This window comes from Styela clava, chromosome 12 (assembly GCF_964204865.1).
Source record: "Styela clava chromosome 12, kaStyClav1.hap1.2, whole genome shotgun sequence".
Classification (NCBI taxonomy): Eukaryota; Metazoa; Chordata; class Ascidiacea; order Stolidobranchia; family Styelidae; genus Styela; species Styela clava.
In genome coordinates this window covers 12752769-12780357 of record NC_135261.1, presented here as the reverse complement: position 1 = coordinate 12780357, position 27589 = coordinate 12752769, and the positions used below count along the sequence as shown (strand labels likewise).

The following is a 27589-nucleotide window of genomic DNA, read 5'->3' as shown; positions in this document are numbered from 1 at the left end:
CGATTCATGACTCTATAGTGACACCGCGTGTCCCATCACTAATTAATTGATAACTCGCTAATTATACAACATAATTCATCCAAAATCAATAGGAATCAATATGATGAATGTACATGCAAAATTTGGAGGAGATTCAACCTCGCCTTCTTGAGATATCGCGTTCACCTAACAGACAAATACCTATCAACATACTTACCGATCTTAAGATCGATAAGTAATACCACAACGATCCATAGACCATAGATTCATTCCGTGTCTAACAAAAACAACATAAAAACAAAACGATCTCCGCGTCCAATAAACGATCATGCAAATAGCTGAAACGGAGCCACGGTCCGTTGTTATAGAAACACTAAGCTAAACATTAGCTACAGCGAAAAAGAGGCTAGGACTGTGCAAAGCGTATATAATATATAATACAGGGACTGTGCGCCGTGTCTATCAGTAATCGGAGAGTAGGTCTCAGTCGATTATCCTTGAAGTTTTATCACTTTTGTTCTTTGGCTCCGAGTCCTAAACATCATTCAAGATGACGCTGAACTTGGAGGATTATTTTCGGAACACTTTTGAGGACAAGCTCCTTGTGTAAGTCGATCTGGAATGTTAATAGAGGCAGTACCGGGGTCTCATGTAGTTTCGTACCTAACATACTTCTAGTGGGCGTAGCATAACAATTTTTTCACGTGTCAATCCTAACCCCCACCTGACCACACCATCCAAAAATGACGTCACTACGACGTCAGAGTGACGTAATAGAGCCCTTCAAACTATGCGAACTGTCATCCAAGACGCGCAGACGAGAACCCGAATCGAACAGCCATTTCTCTCGTTTTCTCGTCGCAACGATCCCGATAGGAAAGAGATCGTTGACGTTAGTCAGTTCTTTATCGTCGGCGCCGATGCCATTTCGGGCGATCGTACGAGTATTTGGCAAGCTCAATGACGTCGTAGTGAGGTAATTTTGGCATAGTCAGGTGAGGGTTAGGATTGGCATGTCAAAAAATTGTTATGCTACGCCCACTAGAAGTACGTTAGGTACGAAACTACACGAGACCCCAGTACCGTACCGGTACTAACAATTTTCTTTTTATGCATCGCATTGATGTAAAAACTATTTTCAGCAAGATGCCAGAGAGAGAAGATGATCATCTCACTCCAGCAACCAGACTTCTTGAAAAGAGAAGAGAAATGGCAGAAGTTGAACAGGCTCTTGGTGCTCAAAAAGAGGCGAGTTACAATTCGAACAGAGTAAAATTAGATAGATTTTATTTTGATTCATTTGCAAAAAAATAAAACAATACACAAAATGGAGAAAGGCAAAGAATCTGGAAAGTGAACAAAACCTAAAAATAAGTTTATAACTTATCAAAGGCTCACTCACCGAAGAAGAAAGAAACCAAATCACAACAAACAAACAATAATATAAACGATTGGTCATTATTCAGGCGTCTAACTTCATAATCAAATTTCGTGGAATTACTTACAAACAGAATATTGAGCAGCGGCTGTGCGTGTGATGAGTGAGACGGGATGTAATCAAACAATAGAACAAATTATTTCTAGATGAAAATGTGCAAACCTAATTAACCTATGCCGGCCTTTTCTTGCTTAAAAATATAAAAAACAAACTATCGAGTGATCGCCATAAAATCGACTATGTATAACGTCTACACAATAATGTAAACATTGATTGTCAGTTCTCAAGGATTACATAAATGAACTTTTCCATTTGTTACCTTGAGTCACACGTACAGACTTAATATAAAGTTGACCTAACTGAAGATAAAACCCTAAGCTCACATCTGCAGAGAGATGCATGCACTGATGAAATATATCCTATGGAACATGCAAAGAGATTTTAGCCTTCACTATAGTGAGTATTGTTTAAAATGGTGCCTGCTTGTTGGAAGATTTATTTATTGCATACTACAAGGTGCGTTTAAATCAGGATAACAAACGGAAAAGTAATTAAGTTTTTCGTTGTTGAGTAATCACTGGTATAATTTTCTTCCTGATCAGGAATTTCAAATGAAAATGGAAAGTTTACAGCAAAGGAGAGAGGAATTAGAAAGAAAAGAACATCAATTGAAAGAATCTTTATTAAAATTTGATAAGTTTCTAAAGGAAAATGACTCAAAACGTGCGAGAGCTGTCAAGAAATCACAAGATGAACGTGAGCTGAGAAAAGCAAAAGAAAAAGATATTGATCGGTACAATTTTCAAATTATTTCATTTTATTATGGTTAAAGGGGAGATAAAATGAAAAATGGTCTCATTATATTGTGACATAAGATAACCATCTCATTCAATTGATATAACAATCCAATTGCTACGATAATTAGCCACTTTGATGATCCAGATGCATGGCCATGCTTGATACAAGTTATAGTTAAGGGTTGCACAAACTACTCTGCGACTACAGCAAGGAGTCAAATAATACTTCACAATGTACTTAACTTCCTTACACTTTTACATTGATCCATAATGCAATCAAATTAGCATGTAAAATTCATGCTTGTTGGGATCATTAAATTTTGTGCAAAAAGCTAAGTTCTCAAAATTCTACATTCCGATTTTTTACTACGGGTACTTACAATTTTTTCTAATATGACATATTCAAATGCCTTTGTTCTGAACAAGGCTCCACACAAACAGCTGCTATAGTTTGAAAGGACCGGCATTTTTACCCAATCAATTACACCCGGGATGAAGTGTTGGGCATGAGATTCAAACCCAAAATCTTAACTTCCGATAACATCCATCATAGTTCAATCCAACACTTTCACCACTTGGCCACCATGTTGAATGGTTTGTGCCGATGCCTTGATATGAATATGTAATTGATATTCTTTTCTAGATTGAAGGATGAAATTGATGAATTGGCTAAAGAGCGAGATCGTTATCAAAAGAAATTAGAACGAAACTCAATTTACCAGAAATACATGGAAAAAGTACAGGAAACATCTGATGAATTTAGCGAAATAAGAGAGATAATTGCACGATATGATACACTTGTTGCAACACATCTTGTAAGTTATTTGTCATGTTATGAATATAGATCATACTTTTGGGTGAACATAGCAAATTTAAAAAAAAATAGTGATTTCAACTATCCAGAATTCCGAATTTCAAGGCCTGTTTGAAAATCATTTCTTTTCTACACGTGTTAGCTCCGAATAGGTATCCGTTACAGTGCAAAAACCACTCTGCGACCACAGCAAGGAGTCAAATAATCTCCGAATAGGTATCCGTTAAAGTGCAAAAACCACCGAAAATTCAAAATCTTTTCAGGCAGACACTGTCCACTCAATTTATTACACCCTGGGTGAGGTGGTGGATATGGCACTTGAACCCAAGATTTTATCCTGTGATAGCATCACAGTCAGGTCTAAGGCTTTAGCAACTAGGCCACTGCGCTCATGTTTTAAAACCAATATTTGTGCAGTTTTTCCTGTAATGCATCCAATTTTTTTTGAGATAAACATGGTGGTTTTTATATATAAAGTTTAGATTAGTGTACGGACAAATTTTCCAAACTTTAAAAAAATCAGCCAATTAAGCATTTGTATGTCTAAACATATATACTTGCATAATGCCTTGGTTAGAGTAGACTTATTATGTGTCATTCAGGATTTATTGGAGAGAGATCAAGCTAATCAAGATGCAATTGAAAAAGAAAAAGCCAAACTTATGAAATTCACTGAAGAGAAAAATAATGAGATTCTATACTACAATAACCAACTTGCTCAACTTCAAACAAGACTTGATCAGGCTCAGAGTAGAGCAGTAAAATGGGAAAGCAAGTGGACCCACATTCAGGTAAAAATATGAATGATTTTGGAAATTGTGAACACAGTATAAATATATCGCGTATTTTACATAAAATATGATTGATTTAGGAAAAATGGTCTTGCTCAGATAACACCTTCGAATTTAACTGAATGCAAAAAAACTTGATTTATGTGATTGCGGGGTATTTAATGAAGATAAGCTGCAATTAATTTCAAAATTGTTCTGGTCCTCATGCATGTTAGTAAGGCTTTTGCGTGAAAAAAAATTCACAATCAACTCAGATATCATACTACCGCAATTGAAGAAATATCAACTTCCACCATCACTTGCGAGCAAGGCTTTTGCCTGAGGGGAAATTGACATTCTACTCGTTTCTAAACCACTAAGAAATGCTACTAGCGCCTCTAGTTGACGAAATTTTGTCTTCCACGCGAGGTTGAAGACCAAGATAAAAAACTTTGAAAACTTTTATTGTCTGATGAGAATGTTCAGACAACAACCCTTTTTTAGTTTCTGACAAAAAATTTTACCCTTACCACATCTTGCCAGGTTCAAGATTTATATGTCGTCTGGGAATAGTTATCCAGTAAACACTTGCTCAAACTCGACTAGCAGTGACAGCAAGGAGTCCAACAATCGCTTGCAAATAATCATTTTCAGTAGGATTCAACACAAATATCAAAGTACCGGTAATCATAAACTGTGATATTGATGTTATTATAAACCTTGAATGTAACGAAAGCTTCATTCAAGACTATGTTGAAATTTGATTGTTTTTCTGCAGAACACTGCTGCAAAGAAGACACTCCTACTTGGAAGAATAAAAATAGCAACACATAATTTGTTTCAACTTGTTAATAAGCATCTTAAGCAACAAACAACAACAGTTCCCTTGGAAAATACAGCTTTGCAGTTAGAAAAGGTATGGATTTTTTCATGGGATCTTTCACAGTATCGCTCTTAACAAGGCTGTAGGCGAGAACACTCGATTAATTGCAGTTGGGGGGGACGGTGCTAAATGTTTTGTCTTTCAAAGATTTATAGTTAGGATAGGATTATACCTATGGGAGACGAAAGACGGCCTAACAATATGATGTACCTCACCCTCTTGTTCTGTTACCAGTCCATAGCCAGTAATTTGTTTAAGATGCATGGACCTGGTGGCGGAGGAGGCAGTAATCACCACCATACGGCAGCAAAGCGTCCAGCAATCCTCTCGCACATAATTATACACAACAGGATTCGAACCCATGTTGGGTAATCTGAGGTGTGGTGACGAATGCATTCCTAACACTTAGCTCGATGTGCCACACCGCCAGGTTAGTGTTGTGACCTTGTTTCTTGCTTCATATCCCTACCATGAGCTGTTAATCTTTGTAATAGCCTTACTGCTTTCTTAGAGTATTGAACTTGGCAAACAGTTAAAGATGATTGGTTTAACCTGACAAAAATTGGTTTTAAGCGATTGACTCGCTAAACACAATTTAGTAACAGCCCTATAATTCAGTCATAGGTCTTTTCATTGTATTTAACCTTGCAATGCCAAAACAAATTGAAATATCTTAATACTAAAAACACAAATCCTAGGTGTCCAGTTATTAAGTTACATCCTATTAATTCTCTCCTTTATTCAGATACAAATGTTTATTCAAGATTTGACCCAAATAACGACAGAAATCAAGCGAGCGGAAGCAGCAACTCATGGTACCAACTTATTGCCAGCATAAATATTCTAGCCAAACTAATTCGATTCTACCTTTATATTTTAATTTCCACTTTTCCATGTATGATGCACATTCAACATTATATATTACTAAATCATACTGATCATTATCTCATCTTACTTATGTGATAATTAGTAAAACTTCTACCTACCGTAATTTCTACATGATGCCATTTTGAGCCTAGTCAGATTTTCTTTATCAGGAAAACAATTCTTTTACCTATCAATGTGCAGCAACACATAATTTTATATTGTATTTTATTGAAAGAAATATATTCATCAGACTCTTAAATAGTGTATTTTAAAATAAATATGGGAAAGCAAAATGTATGTGTATTCCTAAGGTATATGATGTCAATGGTAACATTTCCTAAGCATCACTGGTTGTTTGAACATGATCTGAAAGAAATTAAACAATGTAAGAAGTCGACTTGCTGATGTTGTGACTAATTGCATGAATGTACATACACACACACTTGTTAAAAAATAATTTTAAAGTGAAGGTAAATCCGAGCATTTACCAACAAATATCATTGAAAGCTATGTTTTTGACACATATTTAAGACAATCACGCTGCATCTATACTGATTGATGATGGTACAACATTACGTCTTGTTATCATCGTTAGCCACAAAACTCTTGACCACATGATGACTTTTTGGTATTACTATCGGTTGTACAAATTTAATGAGTAAAACTTTGAATCGGTGCAGATTCGAATAGCTGAGTGCAAATAACAGAACAAAATTCTGTTTCAATCTCGGATTCCACTCAAACATTTATGGATGGCCTGGTGGGTAAATTGTTAGACTCAACTGTGTTGAGATCGAAATAACACATCCCGGGTTCAAATCCCATAACCTTTTACCTAACCCATGATGTAATAAATCGTGTATGTGATGCAGAATCAGAAAGATTTCTGTCGTTCAAATAATTAGCAGGTCGTTACATATCGATAGCTATCAGTGGCTGCTAGTATAGGGCCTTGAGTGTATAAAAAATACAATTATATGGGCTAATCCAAGTGACACTACAGGACAATTCCAGAAATTTTGCATGTTGTTAAATTCAATATATTTTCACATTTTCAGCTACATGTTTTGTTTCATTGTCCAATCAGTTGCTTTATTGAATATGTAAAAAATTGCACAAAAGTTACATCCAACCTTACTTAGTAGATAAAAAAATTTTAGTAAAATATAGCGTGACACTACAGGACGGCAAATCCACCATGCACTAACAGTACGTTGTGTTGTGCTGTAAATTTTTGCGATGGTACAGTAGGAGCCCATAATATTTTCTGCTGCAGTAGCTGAACTACCCCTCTATGTGTTGCTCAAGTTACTTAATGTAACACTGTAAATCCATGCCAATAATGTGCACATTGTATGTGACACTACAGGACGTGACACTACAGGACATTTTTCCACTTCGAAATAGCGGCATCTATCATCTCTTAAAATTCTGGTAATAAATCGTTACATGGGTGAAATGTTCTACAGCACTGCAAACATTCAAACTTTATTTACTTAAATCCAGTGCGTCAATTCCATATGAAATAACTGTACCACACAATCAAACACTTTGTGTCAGGAATCATCACAAAATATGTCAATTATACCAAAATTTCTACATTTCAGGCCATTTTTTATAAACCATCAAAAACCTGGGTGAAATTTTAAGAGGGTTCGATGAAATGAATGCAGTCCAATAAAATTCCAATGTCTTTTGATATCAAAAATAAAAAAAAATTACTTTCACTACACTTTTTATAATGGCCCATATATTGAAGACCTTACTTACCGAGGATGTTATATTTACACATCGGACAGGTCTGTCTTAATAGAAGCCACCGATCAATGCAATTCATATGAAATGAGTGTTTGCAAGGCAGAACGCGCAATCGTTGTAACGGAAAAAACATATCAAGGCAAATAACACATTGCTCAGGTGGATTATCAAATTTCCTCCCTCCCTCATCCATAGAATCGGACCGTTTTTTATATTTTCTGCCGGAAGTCCTTCCCTTCGATCGATATATTTCAATACTCATTTGTGAAAGGATGTTCTTGGCAAGCATTTCATTGCTCATCTAAAAAGTAAAAATGCTTGTAGATTAAACTGTTAATGCGAAATTGGGGAAACAGAATATGCTACCAACCTCATTGTCATTATTTTCGAATCCCAATCCATTTCGACATAATTTTATATAGATGTATACAATTGAACAAATAAATAGAAGTAATGCTGCATTCCAAGTCATTATGCTGAAATATTCATCCATAGCTTTTCCCGAAATCATGCCTCGACCAATACAAACTGTGCCCTGCCATTCATTGAATGTGCCGCTAGTAGATCTGCCACATGTTGCCCAAAGTGTCACCGTTCCAATAGTACTCTAGAAAAATATAGCGACATCAAGCAAGTAAAAATAGGGTCTGTCAACTCGGGACATGTAATACAGGAAAAATAGAGCTATCTCCACCAACCACAACCATGCAAATTGAAGCCTTGAATTTGCAAGCTATTTCTTTATCTGACACAGAATAGTAACTATGTGGGAGACTGTAGTTCACTATATAATTGACTTCTCTGGGGTCTTTTGACTTTTCCTCAAACATGGCTCTGTAAAAATGGCCATTTAGCTTATAGAGCAGGGGTGGGCAAGGTTTTTGGACCTGGGGTCAAAAATTTGGCCTAACTGGACTGGCAGGCCATGTGCGTCATGAAAAAGTTACATTTTATGAACAATATTTACAGTGTTACAAAAGCAAAACTATGATTCTCGTGCCAAAACTAAATTTAATATAAATCACAACAAATTTTTTATGCTATTTTACAGCTAAAGCATCAAAATTTGGTTTTTAGTTTGATTGTAGCAACATCGGGCGAGCCAGATTGACTTACCAAATGAGCCAGATTTGGCTCGCGGACAATAGTTTGCCCATGTCAGTTTTGGAGATTAATGGAATTGAAAGTAGCTGGATCACATCTCCAATCTAAACAAAACCTTGGGCATATGCTAATGATATGCAAGGAGAAGTTTCTTAGTTCCTGCCTTGCTACTAAATCCCCCTGGGTTAGGTGATGGGCATGAGGTTCAACCTGTGACACCAGCATAATTTGGTCAAATGCTCTATCCACTCTGTGCCACATATGCTAAAACTATTACAATATATTATAAAAATATTATAATTATAACCAAATCAACTAACAATGAGCATGGAAAAGAATTCCAACTTCAAACTTGTGAATTACATCATACTCACAGCCAAACTGTAGTAAGGAATGCTTCGCTGAATCTTTGCAAATAAATCGTACCTCAATGAGAAGAGTTGTAAAATTTTTGTGACATTCTCAACACCATGGAGAAGTACAATAGGCTTTGAAAAAACTTGTTTGACATCAAACTGGAATCAAAAAGTAAGAATTACCTTGGACAGTTCGCCCATGCAGTTAAGTCAACTATTCATCGCAGCTCTGAGGAATAGGACCTGGAATCGTATTTTCGAATGCCAGAGGTTGACATCAAAATTTTGAACTACCGTAAGTAGGAAATAGGAGTCACAACTCCAGATTCCTAAATATACAATTTTTAACACAACTCACAGGATATTAAAACAGATTTAGAGTCTGTCATCGAAATATATACTATCTCTATAATATATATATAGCCTATTCTTTTTTGTAAAGGAAAAATAATATAACTAACAAAATTTAAAATATTATAAACCACACATATACAGAGTTTACTGTAGTCATCTTTTATCGCTTGATGCTGTAAAGAATACCCAATAAAGTATTTTTGTTACATGTTCATTTGAAAGTATGTTACAGTATAGTAATTTTATTGTGACAGGGCGGAGGATAATAATATTAGAATAATAATTTCAATATTATCTTAAACCTTATAAAAGTCTGGATGACATTATTTAGTATTTTCATATTTTAACTTGTATTCAAAAAGTCCATAAACTTTTATCATATTCAGAACTTTCAAAATCATTTTCTTTACCTCCTTTGCAATATGAACATTCTTCACCATTATAATTAATGCTGATGCGCCAAGCAACAAAATTTTTTTGATTTTATCCTTTAAATATTTCATCCTTATTTTAATATCTTGATTCAACTCATTCTTCAATTTTATTTTGTTTCCTCTATTATCGTATTCAATGTCATCATGTTCCAGATTCTCAATATCTTCATCATAAATAATTCCAATCCAATTGCTTTCTTCTGACGATAAGTTAGGATTCAATAAAAAGTTATTATTGACCTGTGTAAAAGACATCAAAAATTGGATAGCTTATCACAACTGCTTTGATATAAACAGTTTTGAAGTTTGCAGTTTTTGTTAGATAAGTTTGATTAATACATGTTTCTGCTTTCATTTATAACCTTTTTAAAATTTATGATGAGTTTGCATGTGTAGCATGGGTAAATTGGTATTTCTATGTTCCAAATATTGGTTTTCCCAGTTTCCTAATCTTCTGTGTGTTTGCTGTTATGTTTAGTGAAATCAAAATAAACTTATATTCATAATAATTATTATGGTGTATGCCCATACATGTAGCCTAGAATGGATACAACAACTTCTGTTCTACATCACAAATAACAGAACAATCGTTTTGAAAAGAACTTACCTTGCATAGTTTTCCTTCTACATTTTTCAAAACACCAGATTTTAAAAATATTCCCTCAGTAACAAAAGATGGTGTGTTAAGTCCTTCTTGACTATTTGATTCTGCTGCTTTCACAGAAATATATGCACGTGGATATATTTCAGTTGTGGTTGAGGCAAATTCCAAGTTTTGAATGAATAAACCGAGAGCTATTAATGCAGCCATCAGGTTTTTGTTCAGCCTGTCGGCAATACGGTCATCGAATTGTAGGTTTGTTGATATACAAATAGTGTTCCTGTTCATTTTTACTTTAATATTATTGAAGTTAATGACTTAAAAAAAATGACTTTAAATTTCAGATTGTTTCACTAATTTATAATACTTTGTATGTGTAAACAAATTATAGTCTGTATATCTTATTCATCTCAACAAAAACTATATATATAGTTAAGAGGAACACGATTTGGCAAATCAGCTGTTCTGCGTCATAAATAATGACTGGCCGAACTTTTTCTTCTGCGTTTTACTCTTTTTCTGTAAAGTTGATTCACTTGCGCTTTTCGTCTAGCGCTTTTGTGTTCATTCGGTCCTAAGTATAGTACATTAGGTATCATCAGCACTTAACGAACCAGAGGTCAGAATACTGATCTTTTGGATAAAGCCCCCGCCACTACCGCAAATGTGTGAGATTTGAGAAAACCCCGCCACATGTATTGCAGATTGCGCTCACCACGTTTTAAGTAATTGTGCATTCGCTAACCATGACATCGCTGAAATTCCATCAATGGAGAGAGAGAGATTTATTTTCGTCAACCAGAAAAAAAAAAACAGTCATAACAATAAATAATGGTAACAAAATATACACTTTTTTCGGTATCGACTGGAAGGAGCGATACGACCATGCGGTCATCGGAGTCAGCTCCCTCCAAGTTTACGCTGATTAGTTCACAGTAAAATATGACTATTTGAAGTGGTTAAAATTCATGAAACAAAATTTGAAAAAAAAAAAAAAAAAACGAACAAAACAAAAAAATGGACTAAGCAATTGTTCGTGTTAACATCTATATATACAAACAAACAATTTGAATAAACATGGTAATACAGAAAAGTTATAAATGTGGTATGATGCAACTAAGAAGCCCATTACTATTTTTCATTTGAAGAAATATTGCATTCATTTTGGACTGGGAGAATAATTTATGAAGGGGTCAGGTAAGGATGGGTATGTGTATGTTAGTCGTTGAATTCCATCAATGAATAAAAACTGTAACCAGATAAAAAAAAAAGCCCAGAATACCCGTCGGAAATCCCACGAATGCTTCAAATACGAGTACATGCGATGTTTTAGTTTTTGCAAACGCCCCGCATGTGAATATTAGATGCCCATCCACACAAGTTAAGTTTGATTTACTGATTTTCCCGGGCTGTAGGTTCGACCGTAAATATATACTACTACGGTTCGACTCAACGGTATGACGATAGTCCCTCACCAACAACGGCTCTGGGTTGTTATTCCTCGTTTACTTGCTAAGTACCATTGGTGCAAAGCTCGCATTGACTTTGTGTTACTTTTGCGCTTTATTTTCTCTTGATTACATTATCAAGTTCGACTACGAAATCATCTTATTGGGAATATTTGTCAACATATTCTGATTGAGGCGAGGAAGAGTACAGTTTTTACATTGCTAGACTTGTCCCACTGTTGTTCTGAGTCATATTGAGTGAGATTTATAGAGATTAGACAAGGGTGCCACGTGCCACCCGAAGATCGAAAAATTTATTTAAATAAAAAAAAAAATTATTGTTCCTCGTTCGAGTGGTACCGTGACCTGCTTGCAGAGTTTGCATTTTGCTCAATTAAGTTGTTTTCGTTGTCGACTTGCATTGACGCTTTTTTAATTTTTTGACTGTGAATAAATCATCTCACTTTTAATTTTATAATTAACTGAAACTAACTCAGCGGGATCATTTAGAGGTAAGCCGAAAAATTATGAATTTCAAATATATAGTGTAAGTACGAAAGTTAATGTTCTACCCACGCGCATACCACTTGAGCTATTATATTTCAAAAATATTTATTCACACTTTGATTTGATTTAACATCAACACTACATTAGCCACAATTAACGTTATTTTATGGCACCAGTGTTAATTTTCTTCGAAATCCTAAACAAGTTTTTAAACCAAAATCACGACTTCACTTATATTTATCCCGAGGGCGAATTAGTGGGCTTAAATTATATATGCACTATCATAGAGCGAAACCGAAACCCTAGCCAATATTTAAAAATAAATTGAAGGTAATAGAATGACAAACAAGAATCTGCAGTGTAATTAACTCGGAATATCTCGCAGGGACCGTGTTTATAACGATAACACTGAAAAATTTTCTCTCAGTGAAATTGTTGGTGGCTTCTGGGAAGATCTCGTTTTCAACAATTCCTGCAGCATGAGATATCTTGTTATCGTCGCAGTGTTCGGAATTTTTATTGTCAGTCTCACAGAAGGTAGCTGATGGAATTATTATTCCTAATTTTTCTGAAAGCTTTCTTGACGGCACAACACATTATTGAGTTTTTATTTGTGTAATGCTGGTGTGCTCGTGGGCAGGCGCATGGTATTATCTATCATGTTTTAAACTTTTATATAGGTTTTGCCTGCTCTCCAGAATTCTTCATTTTTAATTTGTGTTTTTTTTGAGTTTTCAAAATAAGCTATCATATATCAATGCCAGTCACAAGTTCATAAGCGAATTAACCGAATTATTTCATTGTAATAAAGTTACTTGCGTCACAAAAGCGGATTCGACTGGCAAATTTCATCTTGCCTTAATAAAAGTGTATGATTGGAAAGAGAAATAGCAATAATTTATACATTTTATTAGGATGCCAAGGAGGATCCCGCAGAAAAAGATCTGTTCCAACTGCCCCAGAAGTTGATACAAAACTGGCAGCATTTTTTGATGATTGCTTGCGGAGACCAGCTTCTGGTATATTTGAATCACTGAGAAGTGTGGTCGACAGTGTCATCAGAGACAGCGTTTGGTACAAAGAAGTTGAAGATGATGTTTGCTCGTAAGTTATTTTTCATCGCATTGTGCGCTATATATTTGTACCAGGGATGAATACGATACTATTAACAAAAAAATTTAACTTTACTAGGTAGAAAATCGCGCTCCCGAGGTAAAAACACAATTGAATCACAATTAAAAGTGCACATTTTTATTTGGACCTCCAGAAGTATGTGCACCAAGATGGCGCACAACCTGAACCCTAACCTGGTACACATACTATGATCAGGTTGTGCGCCATCTTGGTGCACATAATATCGAAATGTGCACTTTTAATTGTGAGTTTGAGATATGGTATTTACCATGGTAAGTAGTTCGTATTTATGAAGCTACTAGGCTATTATATATAACATATATATAAATGTTCATTTTTGTAACTCGCTGATTCTATTTTTTATTCCAAAATAATTTAATTATTAAATTTACTTGACTATTTCAAAATTCAACCGCGGCGGAATACCCCGACTGGATACCCACGCCCTTAACGCAACCCTTTATTTTCAGTGGAAATCGCGATGTGGCGGAATGTTGGATTTATACTCTTCCATTTTTGATGGATACTGCCTCAACTCTATATCAACCAACAGCACAATGTATTTGTGACTGGGCTGGAACATGTTGGGGTGAGGCCAAATTTATTGAGTGAAAACTGGTGAAAACATGGGCCCCGTTCAATGAATTTTTTCAATTTGCGTCATTTTGAGCTCGTAATTTGAAAAGTATTTGAAAGAAGACTAAAAACGTTTTATCACGTGATCTACTATGATCTGTTATGCACGATTTTAAAGACGAATATGGACATTCAGTATTTGAAATTAGTATCTCTCAAATTTTCATCGAAGTATAACTAAAACGTTTTCTGATTAGGATCTAGATTCAAGAAGACAAGTGTATATATATTTCAAGTTTCAGAATATGTTATTGTTTGATATTATCTATCGTATATCTAAATTTCCAACCTATAAATGTCATCATGGAACTTTAACGCCCCAAGGCTACTTTGAATTGTTAAGCCAATTCAACTTTTTTCAAGTATTTTTTTAACGCAGAACCACCGAAGCATCCGCAGAAACGATCAACACTATACAGTTACAAAGATACAAGAGATACCCCACCACCAAGAAAACCAAAGCAAAAACCACTTTCGACTTCTCTTAAACAATTTTCGCAGTGTGTGGACAAAAACGCGAAACCTTTCGTCAGGCAGTACCCGTCGTTAAGAAGAATCAGTGGAAAATCGATTAGCATATTTTTGAGGGATCATTTTACATTTTGTCGGTAAATATTCGATAAACAACCAATACCTCTTTTCACCATTTGTTTTTAATATCATAGAATGTGCTCATATTTTTGATACGGTAAGTAATCGGTTATTACAAAGCAGCAGTTGCGGAGACCCGAATCATTGTTTCGACTGGAGTCACGTTTTTTAAAGACACAACAAAGTTACTCGAGTCGTCCGCGCAAAATGACACTAATCGAATTACATAAGACTCGGGAGATGATTTTAAGCGAGTCTTTGAAATACAGAAACAATGTTGCTCGAATGTATGGTTGTCCAACCACGATGTCCTCTCGAGAATGTCGAGATACGATTAGTAAAAACAGGCTATTTGACAGAGAAATAATACACGTTTACTTGCCTTTAGGTCAATTCCCGATTTTCCTTATGATCAACGAAATCTTTTTGTACTGCTTTACATTGACCGCGTATGTCCAAAAAGCGGTCCAAAATCCAGATGGAGGTCTGACACAATAGGGTTGTACAAGGAATACTCAAGGCGAGACGGACCGCTGGTACGGATTGTTCAACAATGTCACAAACCAGGTGAGCATAGTCATCGGCCCTGCTAGGTGGTCATGGGCAAAGAGGCTCCGTAGGTACCAAATGCAATAACTACAATAATTTCACGTAAATAAATATGATTTGACTGTACGGCATTTATTCGTTTACTTGGTGGATTTATATTACCAAACGAAGCGAATGTATAACTTATGGGTCCAGCCTTACCCTTCGTTGCTCATCAACCGCCATGGTTGGAAGTCACATAGGTTGTACTTTTTCATTCAGCTGGAGGGCGAGAGAAAGAGCTAGGGCGGCTTGTATTGCTTTGTAATTTCTTTTGCAGACTACTTGGCTATCTTTCTATGTCCCACTGCGCCGAACACTGCAATTGAGCTTCGAAGTTGCTCAACTGGCAGTTAGTGCTGAAACTCATTTATTAGTTTTTAAGGCAAACTCAGAACTCTGATTAATTTTCCAGTTTATCTATTTATTAATGGCGCACTGCATACCATCCAATGTTTTATTATTTAAATAAAAAAAAAACTGCGGCAAATATTTCACGAATTTTGCCTCTTTTGTACAATTGGATTTGTCTTGGATACAATATCATCGAGATTAAAATAGATTGCGATACAATACATATATTGCACGATGGAAACTTAATCTTCATTCATGGTATGACTATCTATTTTTGCATTTTTATTTAATAGCTGATCCATGTAAACCAAACCCGTGCAAAAATCGAGGAAAATGCAAAAATGTTGGATATGATTCATACAAGTGCGACTGTTACTATGGATATACCGGCAAGCATTGTGAATCAGGTAAGTCTAGTCAATAGTATGGACGTATACTACCCAGACATAATTGTTTGAAGAAAATAGAATATTTTCACCAATCGTGTTATATTATTGGTATGATAAAATCATATTCATAAAGATCAAATTATGAAGTGACCCAGTATCGATGAAATTTAAAAGAGATATTGGAATTAATAGCATTATTAAAAATAAACATAAAAATTTATTGTCTTCTGCTATTTTATCTAGAATATATTTTCATCAATAATATCTGTCTTTTTATCTATTTCGTTTGCTCGTGTTTTCTGTGGCTCTGAACGACTAGACTCTATTTACTTTTCAGATCCCTATTCTTACCGGGCTGGAGGATATATCGATGATAAAGACTGCATTGATGAGGCCTCGTATTGTCCCCTCTTCAATACTTGCAATCAAGGCATCGAAAAAATGTGTAGAATGACTTGCGGACTGTGTTAGAGCACATCTCACTGACGACACTGAATCGTGTTTTATTGAACACAAAGTGTACATACATTTGGATCGCTTTGCTAAAATGTTATTTGAGCTGTTGTCGTTGTAAAAATCCCTATTTTCCGCAAATAATAGACCGATGAGACCCATTATTTCATACGGCATCTTCCCTTTTGATTTTAATCCATGAGAATAGTTTTATGTTATTTGATCAGATTAAGGCATTTTAGCATTGCTATTTCGTACTTTTTATCAGATGACCGTGGCCACAAACGATAGTTTTCAGAAATTGGTATGTTCACATTCGAATATCCAATGATGATTCTTTTTATGTTAATGACAGATTTTTTCAAAATGGGTCTGTTTTGCTCTGTAATTTATTGTAGCGTACTAAAATAGTATTTTATCTGTAATAATTAGTTATTGCTATTAATTATGACCGTTCCAACGTAGGCTTCGGCATCTTTTGCAATTTTATCGGTGCGCCCGAAGTACTCGTACCAAGATCGCGCACAACCTGAACAATAGTATGTGTATCAGGTTAAGGTTGTGCGTCATCTTAATACTATACTTCCGGAACGCCATTTTATCTATATGGCATGCTGAGTATTATGCTCAATAAACTTCAGTGTCTGCTCTCGCATGGAAGTTTTTGTTTATTATAATAGTAGCCGCTCCAATCAGTTTTGAATGTTAATATTTAGCATTCTAAAAAAGTTCCTCGGGCATCGACAGGTGATGGAGTCTGAGCTGGAGTTGTACCAATACCACTTTTTTGCCGATATATATCGATACTAACGAAAAAACTCCGATATCGATACACCGATATTTCTTAAGGTCGATACCGATAATATGTAACTATCACCTTAATTGTACGCGACATACGGCATAAAACTGTTGTTTGTGACAGCATAAAACTGAGAAATTACAGTGCACAATATTTCAGCTTGAAAAACACGAAATGCAAAACGAAACAGTATTAAAACTTTTACAGTACACGGTAGTCTGACTACCTGATTTCCGAGATGTGATCATGGAACCACGTCACGGTGTAATTTTGATGGCGCCATCACACAAAACGTGGAATAGAAAAACGAATCCCATAGAGCCCACAGACATGTTTGTAATAAATAGAAGTAATAGCCTATACTAGCGACAACAAAAAGTTTTAATCACTGAAAATTCAAAGCAAGTATTCCTGTGCAGAAAAGCGATTTTCTCACAACAGCAACATAATAACAAAACGATCCATAGGCCCACTTCGTGTCCAATAAACTGGGCAATGTGACCGAGGAATAGCGCGAAGAATGCGACCCAAAGGCGAAAACTTTGGCAGCCCTTGATTCAGTACACACGAAGACGACAAATGAATTTCCGGGTTATGGTTCTATTTGAGTATGCAGGTTGGTTATTTGGGTATTATAATTTGTAATACCAAATAAAATTGTAGTAAAACAAAATTGTACGAGCTTGGCAAAAAACGGATTAGTACTTGCGTTTACTATATGTGTGAATAAATGTGGTTTCAATTCGAAACAGATCAGAAAAAAGAGAAATTAGTTATATGTTAGTAAGTCCAATAGTCACTTTGAGATGGCTTTTAAATGTCTTTGTGTATGGTTACTAGAAAGTTGCATTGTGTGCTATGTCATGACGGGAAAAGACTGCATCAATCACCTTATGTTTAACTAAATAATGCTAAAATTGTGGTCAGAATTCAAAATATGGTGTCGTTCAATATATATTGTAGTATCAATATAAATGGCGCTTTTGCCAATTAAAGAGATTAGCATTTCGTTTATTTGCCGAATTCTTGTTTTCTGATTTCTCTGCGAAGAATTTTTCCGCTGGGTGACTTTGGAATTTTTTCCACGAACGCCACGCCTCCTTGTAGATGTTTGAATTTTGCTACCTCACCTGAAAAAAAATCATTCTGCTGGAAATGGGTCACTCATCTAAATTTCACGCCAAAACTATGTAACTAAAATCAAGCAGATGGGTCAATATGAAATTGACAAACCTGCAACAAAATTCTTTACTTCCTCTTCAGTGAGAGACGGATCTTTTTTCACAACGAATGCCTTGGGTACCTCTCCGGCTTCTGGGTGTGGAATTCCAATTACTGCCACATCAGCTATTTTTGGATGTTTAAGAAGTAAAGCTTCCAACTCGGCTGGTGCAACCTTCAGGAACATGTATACGTATAAACAAAACTTAAAACGCTCCAAACTCCAAACTATTATAATCGAAATTTTCCGGGACTTAGCAGTTAAGATTCCATAATAAATCGTTCAGATTATAAAATCTTCAATTAGAAAGTATGGTTATGCTAACTTAACATCATTTTACCTGAAAACCTTTGCATTTAATAAGTTCCTTCAATCTATCCACAACCCATAGCATACCGGCGTCATCAAAATGACCAATATCACCAGTATGAAGCCAGCCAGAACGTATTGTTGCGTTCGTTGATTCTGGATTTTTCATATACCCTTTCATCATCTAAAATAGAACTCAGATTCAGGGTAACAAAGGGGAATAACCTTATTACAAAAGGATAAATCAGAAACGTTTTTTTACACCAGGCAAAACTAAAAATTATGTTTATAAACTGGAAACATTGTCCTAAATAGTTTGATCACTTCGGACAAAGAACGACCATGACAAATAATAATTTGAAACTGTGCGATAATTATCGGCATTGAGTTCACCTGCTCGGAATTCACGAATAAACACCATTAGACTAATTAAGCATTACATTACCTGTAGTCCACACATGAATAATTGTTATTTAAAGCTATCTAGTATATTCTTTCACCCAAATTTGCGAGAACCGACAAATTATTATCATTATTGTCTCGCTTCATCTTAAACTGTTATAATGGGCTTACCCAAGCCTGCATAACTCGAATGAACGTAAGGGCCGCAACGTACAAAAGCAATTGTTCTCGGGATGCAAGGTATCATTACTACTTATATATTATATCATGTCATATTTTTCGTAATATACCGTAAAACTATAAACAGTGTAACACACTATCAATTCGACACAACCAGGCTTTGTTGAGATATGTTGTTTTTGCCTGCGACAAGATCCTCATAAATATTTACTCAATTGCTTGACTGTTTTCAATCTCTTGCTCGGTCATTGTGGTTTTGGTAAAAATGCTGGTACTAAAGTCCACTACTGCATACGCTTAATAAATTTGTCCCTTACAGCGCACAAGATATTATGACGTAACAAAGAGTCCTATAATGCCAAAATCCTACGCCGTTTTGCGAAAGTACGGTACTTAAATATAAGTTGTACGAAAATGAGCAACTTGAATGTTCTTTGTATCAGTAATTTGAACATTTAGATTAAATTATGTAGAAGTAACTTATAAATATTCTTTAGCACCGATCACTTATATTTTGTACGTGTGAGTACATATTTTTAAATCACCTCGCGGGCCGCATGAAAAGCTGTCACGTGTGACTGGTCAGCCGTACGTTGTGCAGGCCTGGTCTAACATTTTTTAAATTACCTGTGGGCCCTTGGCAACTATTTCTCCATCTTCGCCGGGTCCTAGTTCTTTTCCAGTTTCAACATCAATAATCTATGTAGAAAATAAATTTCGAAGGAAAAACAGTCTTACCGGGATTGGGTATATTTTAACTTGAGCAATATATATATATATATATATATATGTTAGGATATACAGAATTGGGATCTTTTGTATAAAGCCCCCGCCACTAACGCAAAAATGTGAGATTTGAGACAAACAACCCAGTCACGTTTTAAAATAACAAATTAGTAATTGTCCTGTTGGGGTTGGGAATGATTTGAATTACCGGCGTAATCTGTATTCGTAACCCAATTTTGAGCGTTGGCAGGATCTGTTTTCGAACAAAAGATACCAGAACTGTGACTGTATTCCATTTTTAGTGTCATCGGCGTGATATTTTCGCTAAAACATCAATATGAATCATCTTAGCTAGTACTAGCAGAAGGGTGAGCCAGAAAACCCACTTGGAAATTCAATAAATAACATAATTATTTGGCCTGGAATAACCAATAGTGTTATGTAAATAATTCCAAATAGGACACTCCTTACCTTAACAATGGTATTGGGTGAAATAACCCCAGCTGATGAATACGAATACGTCACTGGATTGGCAATCGATATCGGCGCGAATTCCGTCAAGCCATACACTAAAGTTGACAAAATAAGAATTAAAAAAAATTGTTAAATCGCGAGATATAGATGAATGTTTTATTCAAAAATGATTAATAGAACCAAGATATTTTACGCGTTTTTTCTAAAGTTTGTACTTGCACGCGGGTTGGATTATCAGTGCATCATCACGGGCAAATCGATCATTAAAGTTTGATAAGACGATGCCTGTTTAAGGGTTACAATTATTGTTCCATGTAATAATTAAACGAGGTTTGTGCTGTAACTTTCGCTTGTAACTATGATGGATGAGAAAGTAGTTTGACCACTGTGTGTGGTATTTCAAAATATTTCTAGCATTTTTCAGAGCTCGATTGGGAGGGAATTTAAAAATACCTCAGGTGCAAGAAAGGCACTTGTATTTCGCAAGTGTGCTATTTGCTCCAGCAGATAAAAATAAACCAAATTAAGATTAATTTTAGGCAAATTTTCAAAAAAGATCACTCATACGCACTGATATCTATATATATATATGCAGATAGATTTTCTCGTGGCACTTGCCAGTAATTGCTAACTTGAATAATGTGAAAGCGATACATATTTTATAACAATGTTGAATGTGAATATGATAAATAAATATTGCATCAGTAAATTAACACTGGGCATTAATAATAACATTCGTGCGAGAATGTGTGGATGCCATTGAACTTACCTGTAGTTATATGAAAAAGTACATGTTTTTAATAAAAAGCTGGCGCAGATATATTTAATTAACGATAATCAGGTTTAAATTGTGCTTGTCAAAATGAATGACCGACCGTCATTGTGACAAACTATTCAAATCATTCACCCACAATCGTGTATGTTCCAAAGATGTGCAAATTGCTCACTCGCGCTTCATGTATATTACATACTCGGCACATGATAATATTTTCTAAATATTCACTGCCAAGCATTATTATGGATGACATGCCCCGTATGTAGGTCGTATTTTCTGCAAATTAAGCTTTGGACTTTAGACATTGCGCTCAAAACGCCTCCGGTAAAAACTGCCCTACATTCTGTATGTAAGTTTCAAAATTGGTGTATTTACTCAATGATTTTGATCGAAAGATACTTCTGTACTGTAATAAAAAATATAATTTAAAACGTTCCAAAGCAATATAATCTAAATTCAAAGTCAGAAAGTACAAGAAATCAAAATAAAATTCTAAACAATCCATTATTACAGCTTCATTGTGTAACAGGATTTAGTCCACCCCGAACAAGACAATCACACATTACAGCATGCTAGTTCAAAACATAAAGCGTTTGCGCATTTGGAATCCCTAATACAGACAATGTGGATTGATTGTGAACAGAAACAAAACGCTTAATTGTATATAAAGAATAAAGTTACCATACATTGAGATACGATAATGTTGTATCGTTTTATCATATCTTCGGTGAGTTTAGGCGCCACCGGAGCCGCTCCACAAAGCATTTGCTTCAGAGATGAGGTATCGTATTTCTCGAACAAAGGAGTCAAAGTGAGAGCAATCATTATCGGTGGGACAGCGGTGAAGTGGGTTACCTAAAATAATAAAAAAATAAAGACTTAAGAATGCATTTGATCGATCGAGACAAGGGGCACATACCGGGGTTGAGATAGAATAAACCAGACCATGTCTCCATAAACATCGTGAACTACAAATAAGTGGTAAAACATATATAAATTCAAGTTTCAGCCTTAATAATTCACAATGGGAACTTATAACAAATGTTCTGTTGATATTCCAAATAATAAAATCGTGGGACCGCTGTTCACTTGATACTCCTGTCCTGTAGTATGTGTACCAGGTAAGGGTTAGACCTTAATTTCATTCCGATTTTCCTTAATTTAGTTCTATTACGAGATCGGGGACTGTCTGTGTTAGACAAGTAAATATACCCCTGCCCATAGGTTTCAGTCCCGTTACACAACTTGATGTAAAGTAGACGAGCAAAATTAGTCACCTTCATATTGGTGCACATACTTCTAGAGCGCCGCTCACTTTTTTTCCTATTTATATGTTTAAACAAGGTTGTTACCTTATGCTTCTCAAAGGCTTGTAACATAGATTCAAGTCCAAATCTAGGTTCAAAAACGTTTTTGACGCCCATAAATAAGGTGAAAACAACTGTTCCGAATCCAAATATGTGAAACATCGGAATAACCATAAAAAAGCAGTCACCCACAAAAAGATTCACTTGTGATCTGTATAAAAAATTAATAAACCAGAATAGGAACATCAATCATGCAGACGCAAAGGAATATCGTAGTACCATAAACCTCGTGATAACGAATCAAGTATGGAGGAGACTGATACAATGTCTGTTCTCAAATGACTGGATTTGCGATAGAGCTGCATAGTGAGTTGGCATTACATTTGAGTGTGTCTGCACTGCTTCCATGCACCAACGAAAATGAAATACAGACGGACCTGATTATGCTCGGTTCGCAAAGTCTTTCAGTTAAATTGATAGTGCTTATTATTGAAACGACATCTATTTAAAATCTTTCTCTTCAATCTCAAAATTGTGTTATGTTCTAGCATCGTTTTTGATATAGCATTGGTGTTGCGCCCTAATCAACTTGTGCCAATGTTTTCGCGTTTGAAAATTCTTTTCTAATGGAAAATCGTCCATAAATATTTGTAATAAAAACAACATATAAATTCTATTTAACCCACCGAAGTATTGTAAAAAGTGATGAAAGTGAATAATGAGTGAGCATGACTGCTTTTGGGAGGCCAGTTGTTCCACTTGAGTACGGCAAAAGCGCCACATCTTTCATCACATCTATGGGTTCGTTCTCAGGATAATCTGTAAATTGCAAAAACGGATGCATAGGAGCTGAACTTAGACGAGTTTATTGGAATTGTTGATGAAGCAGAAACCGTAACACAGATCAAATTTCGCGTCGTATAGCAAATTAGCGCGAATTAATAAAATAAGATTTTGATAACACTCACAAATATTGTGAACAGATACAAGGCTAGAAAAGAGCAAATACTGTTTTCTATTTTCTGAATTTTCATTAGAAAAGGAATGCCCGTTTACCTAAGAAACCATGAGATTTTGTTAGCCCCTCAATCTTTCCCACTCAACCATAAGCATACGCTTCTATGATTTATTGCTTCTCAAAATACCATTAGTGAATAATACCTTTTCCGTCGTCTTTAATGAGGTCAGCATATGAAGTAAAACCTTCCTTTTTATCGAACGTGAAAATGCTCTAGAATAATTTTAATTTTTGCATTAAATGAGAAATAGTTTCATACGATATATAAATTTTCAAAATAAATGTTAAATTAGTTACAAACATTGAAGAAATCAAGTCTGCGGTAACAAAAACATTAATATTGAATCACGCCATGTAGTTTCTGTTTAGTAATAATAGCCTAATATTATCTTGAGATCTAGAAATGTGAAAGAAACAAAAATAAAATGGGTAACAACTAACAATAAGTAACTCCCGCATGACCAATTTGTGCAACCAATTGTTGCAGCGCGCGGAAATTAATGTAATGAACGCCAAATACCTTAATAGTCGGAATATTTTCAGTCAATGTCTTTATAACATCTGCATTTCCTGATTCACAGAAAAATATTTTTGGTTCGGAGATCTTGAACAGCTCAATGAGTTCTCCTAGAAAAAGTAATCATATATGCAATCATAAAACAGGTTGAATTTGAAATAAACCAATAAATTGAATAATCTTGATTATCTTTGGCGATGTCCGATCTAGAAATGATTTGGAACTTAGACGATTAAACTTGTAAAGGTAACAAAAATAATTAAAAAATCAAGCTCTAACGGTAACTTAACGTGAAAAGTCGATCCAACCTACAGCTATGGACGGAGTATTCATACATTTATGATATTGTCAGATGGTTCCATTATATTTGAACCCACGTACATTTGAACCCACGCAATTGCACCTACGGATATTTGAACCCATATCAACCCTAACCCATGGATTTTAGCACCCTCATATAGATTAAACCCACGGATGTACGGGTGCATATATATGGGCTCAAATGTACGTGGGTTCAAATGTGCTGTCATCTGTTAGATATTTATTGTGGGCTAGCTCAGTCGTTCAAAACATTCGCGATGACATGGCTGGTGAATCGGAATGTTGTTTATCAAATGCTTTGAGGGCAAAGCATTATACTTTTCGCGAATATTTGAAAAGATGGCACGAAGTTATTACCTTTCTGGTACAATGGATTGCAAGGTGATGGGATTGCATTGCACGAAATCGCTGCTAACATAACAACTGCATATTCGACACGGTTAGAAGAACCTATCGCGATAACGTCGCCTTTTTTGATCCCGAGTTTACGGAGTGCGCTGGCACATTTTCTTGTCTGTTCGTAGACTTGCATGAAGGTGATAGATGTTCCTCTGGTATTATCGACCTGAAAAGAATACGACGACGGTACTCAATGATTAATTATGCTTTTCCAAAAACAAATCTAATGTTAGTTATACATATTAGTAAGTGAATCGTCATGTTATAATGCAGTTAATTTCTGTTTTAAAGGGGCCTATTTTTTACAATAATTAAAAGTTTCCGTTTGAAGTATTTTACGCAGATTCGGGCAATCTTGAAATAATCTGCGTGTCCACGCTGATTTCATCCGTGATCAGTAATTTACAAATATTTCACGTATAGTTTTAACTTGATATTTCTCAGGTGGCTGAATTGCGCTCGTATCAAGCCATTTTTGAAACCGTTACTATCGCGGTACTGTACCACGCTCAAATATATATTACACGAAAATATCATGCGGACTAACTGAACAACATCAAGTCGTTGTATGATGAAAGTTCAAGTGTCAACACGTCTTTATTTATTTACCAACAAGCTAAAATGACCCAGGGTGACCGTGCTTTTTTTTCTCGTTTGGTACGTTTTCACTCCCCAAAAGTCTCTATATAAGCGGTCACTTACTAACGTAAGTTGCTATTCTCGGAAGCACTTGAAATCTTTCCGTTACGGCAGTGCATACACAATTTATTGCACTTTGGGTGAGGTGGAGAGCATAGGGTTTGAACCGAAGATTTTCAACTTGCAACACTAATATAGTCGGGCCTAACGCCGACAAATTGCCCTTACGTCCCCGTGGGTATTGTTCGTATGTGGAAAACTTCAATGCTCGACTAAAAATAGAAATAATTAGCTATTGGTCTTTTCAAATGACGTGAAACACTCACCAGAGCTTCTCTGTCACCGTAGCATTTGACACGTTTCAGCAACAATCTTGCTATCGGCTCAGTGGGTATGACAACATCTGGATATGGACTAGGCTTATCCATTCTTTTATCTAAAGCTAGTACCAGTATGTCAGATATTAACCTAATTAAATAACAATATCTGTCGATAAAATGACTTATGCTTCTTTACAAAATTGCTCCTCATAGCTGCAAAAATAGTTACACGTATTTTGGTAAAGGAGATCACACGTTGGGAGTATCGAAAGGTCGATTTGTTTCTTCCTTTCCCCAAAGTAATCGCCGTATTTAAATTCTTTGTATCTGCCTCGCCTACAGTTTAAAGGTAAAACATAACACTAAACTATTCGAAGCATTGTAGTTGTAGAGAGAGTTGCGCTGTGGTTATCTGCCTGTAGTCAGAACATCGAGAATTGATACAGCCTAGTAAATCACTCGGGTTTATCTTTGCAGTGGTCACGCTTGCGTGCTGATAGCCGAGGGCCTTCGAAGCAGTTTGTGAGAGACGGCCAAAAAATTCTTGGTATCGCCTTGTCGTATATTTCCAATTGGCTGCACAAGTATAAAGAACAATTATTTACCTTTGCTTGTGGACAAATATAGAGTTGTACTGTGTGCTACTTTGCTACATATATGTCATCTATGTTAAACGAACTCGTGAGTAGCGCGACATACATGTTTACAAACCTCTCGTGATATAAAAACAAAATAAATCCATATTTGGATTATGTAAAAGACGTGAGAAATTATCTATTCGATGACTAACTGCTAACGTCTAGTTCAATGTGTCTCACATTTATTTTTGCTAACAAATAAATGACGTATGCAACAAGCACCGGCGTATAATAGAAAACTAACTACAAAGGAAGTGAACATTATTCACTATATTTTCTCTAGCTAATGAAGCATACAAAAGTCAGCGAAGTGTTTGGGTCCATATCTCGGCATTTGCTCTAAATTGGCCAAAAATAAACACGTTTAAAAAAGAGTATATTTCACTGCTATCTATACGTGACATTTAGAGAATATATCACATGAGGCCGGTGACCGTACATTTGAACCCACGTACATTTGACCCATACATTTGCACCCGTATATCCGCGGGTTCAATCTATATGAGGGTGCTAAAATCCATGGGTTAGGGTTAAGATGGGTTCAGATATCCATAAAAAAAAATTTCCATAGTTGCAATAGTATGCAAGTGCAATTGTCGTGGGTTCAAATTACGGGTTCAAATGTAGGTGGGTTCAAATGTAATGGAACCCCTGAGGATATTTGAATTTTTGTGCATCAACTTAACAATCCTTTGCAGCGTACAAAGGATATTTTATTATAGTAGCATAGCATTGTTAAAACTTCAACGCAGATATGTTCATAAATTCAGTTGTTTTTGGACAACGCTCGGTGTTTAACAAAACCGTAACTAATGCGCAGCACTGTAGCTTATAAAAAGTAAAATGCAGGTTTTATTGGTTTGCCCTCGGCAAATACATAATGTGGAATAAAATATTTCATAAGTTATACAACATGTTGGGTTATATAGAATTGCAACCATTTTGCTACACGAGTGTACATCTGGCTGTGCTGATTTTGATGCTGGGTTTGTAGAGATTTTTTGTGTGAATCATAAAGTACAATTAATTGATCGGTATTATGCATACGAACCATGCATTTGGATTCGGGTTTGATGTTATTATTGGTATTGGAGTCTTGCACGCGGCCTAGAGTTAGAGCTTCGAACGCACCATATCGGGGGTCGGAATTTACGAAATCTGAAGAGTTTTCATATCAAACCTTCAAGGCTCACAAGTGTCGAATCTATCTTCTAACAACGCCAACTTAGTCCATCGATTCCAACCATAAATAGCCGATTTGAGAAAATATCCTTTTATAACGCATTAG

The 27589-nt window shown here is 35.6% G+C and overlaps 4 protein-coding genes across 4 annotated transcripts; 2 read left to right on the top strand and 2 right to left on the bottom strand.

Moving 5' to 3' along the window:
* Positions 1–349: 349 nt before the first annotated feature.
* Positions 350–5740, top strand: LOC120330164 (coiled-coil domain-containing protein 42 homolog). Its single transcript, XM_039397015.2, has 7 exons — positions 350–585; positions 1122–1227; positions 2020–2210; positions 2858–3029; positions 3631–3819; positions 4577–4714; positions 5427–5740. The coding sequence occupies exons 1-7, from the start codon at positions 530–532 to the stop codon at positions 5517–5519; spliced, it is 945 nt and encodes a 314-aa protein (XP_039252949.1). The 5' UTR covers positions 350–529; the 3' UTR covers positions 5520–5740.
* A 19-nt stretch (positions 5741–5759) lies between these two features.
* LOC120330163 (RING finger protein 215-like) lies at positions 5760–10909 on the bottom strand. Its single transcript, XM_039397014.2, has 6 exons — positions 10162–10909; positions 9531–9794; positions 8785–8925; positions 7677–7913; positions 7319–7607; positions 5760–5914 (listed from the first exon to the last, which is right to left on the bottom strand). The coding sequence occupies exons 1-6, from the start codon at positions 10441–10443 to the stop codon at positions 5886–5888; spliced, it is 1242 nt and encodes a 413-aa protein (XP_039252948.2). The 5' UTR covers positions 10444–10909; the 3' UTR covers positions 5760–5885.
* A 1583-nt stretch (positions 10910–12492) lies between these two features.
* Positions 12493–17263, top strand: LOC120329695 (uncharacterized). The gene is made up of 7 exons (XM_039396447.2): positions 12493–12647; positions 13025–13214; positions 13715–13833; positions 14260–14488; positions 14860–15038; positions 15707–15820; positions 16140–17263. Exons 1-7 carry the CDS (start codon positions 12590–12592, stop codon positions 16271–16273), a joined length of 1023 nt encoding a protein of 340 aa, XP_039252381.1. The 5' UTR covers positions 12493–12589; the 3' UTR covers positions 16274–17263.
* A 375-nt stretch (positions 17264–17638) lies between these two features.
* LOC120329694 (putative 4-coumarate--CoA ligase 3) lies at positions 17639–25970 on the bottom strand. The gene is made up of 12 exons (XM_039396444.2): positions 25670–25970; positions 24663–24870; positions 23988–24094; positions 23611–23680; positions 23136–23268; positions 22495–22660; positions 21829–21997; positions 20365–20462; positions 19795–19866; positions 18617–18769; positions 18288–18450; positions 17639–18184 (listed from the first exon to the last, which is right to left on the bottom strand). Exons 1-12 carry the CDS (start codon positions 25769–25771, stop codon positions 18066–18068), a joined length of 1560 nt encoding a protein of 519 aa, XP_039252378.2. The 5' UTR covers positions 25772–25970; the 3' UTR covers positions 17639–18065.
* Positions 25971–27589: the final 1619 nt, after the last annotated feature.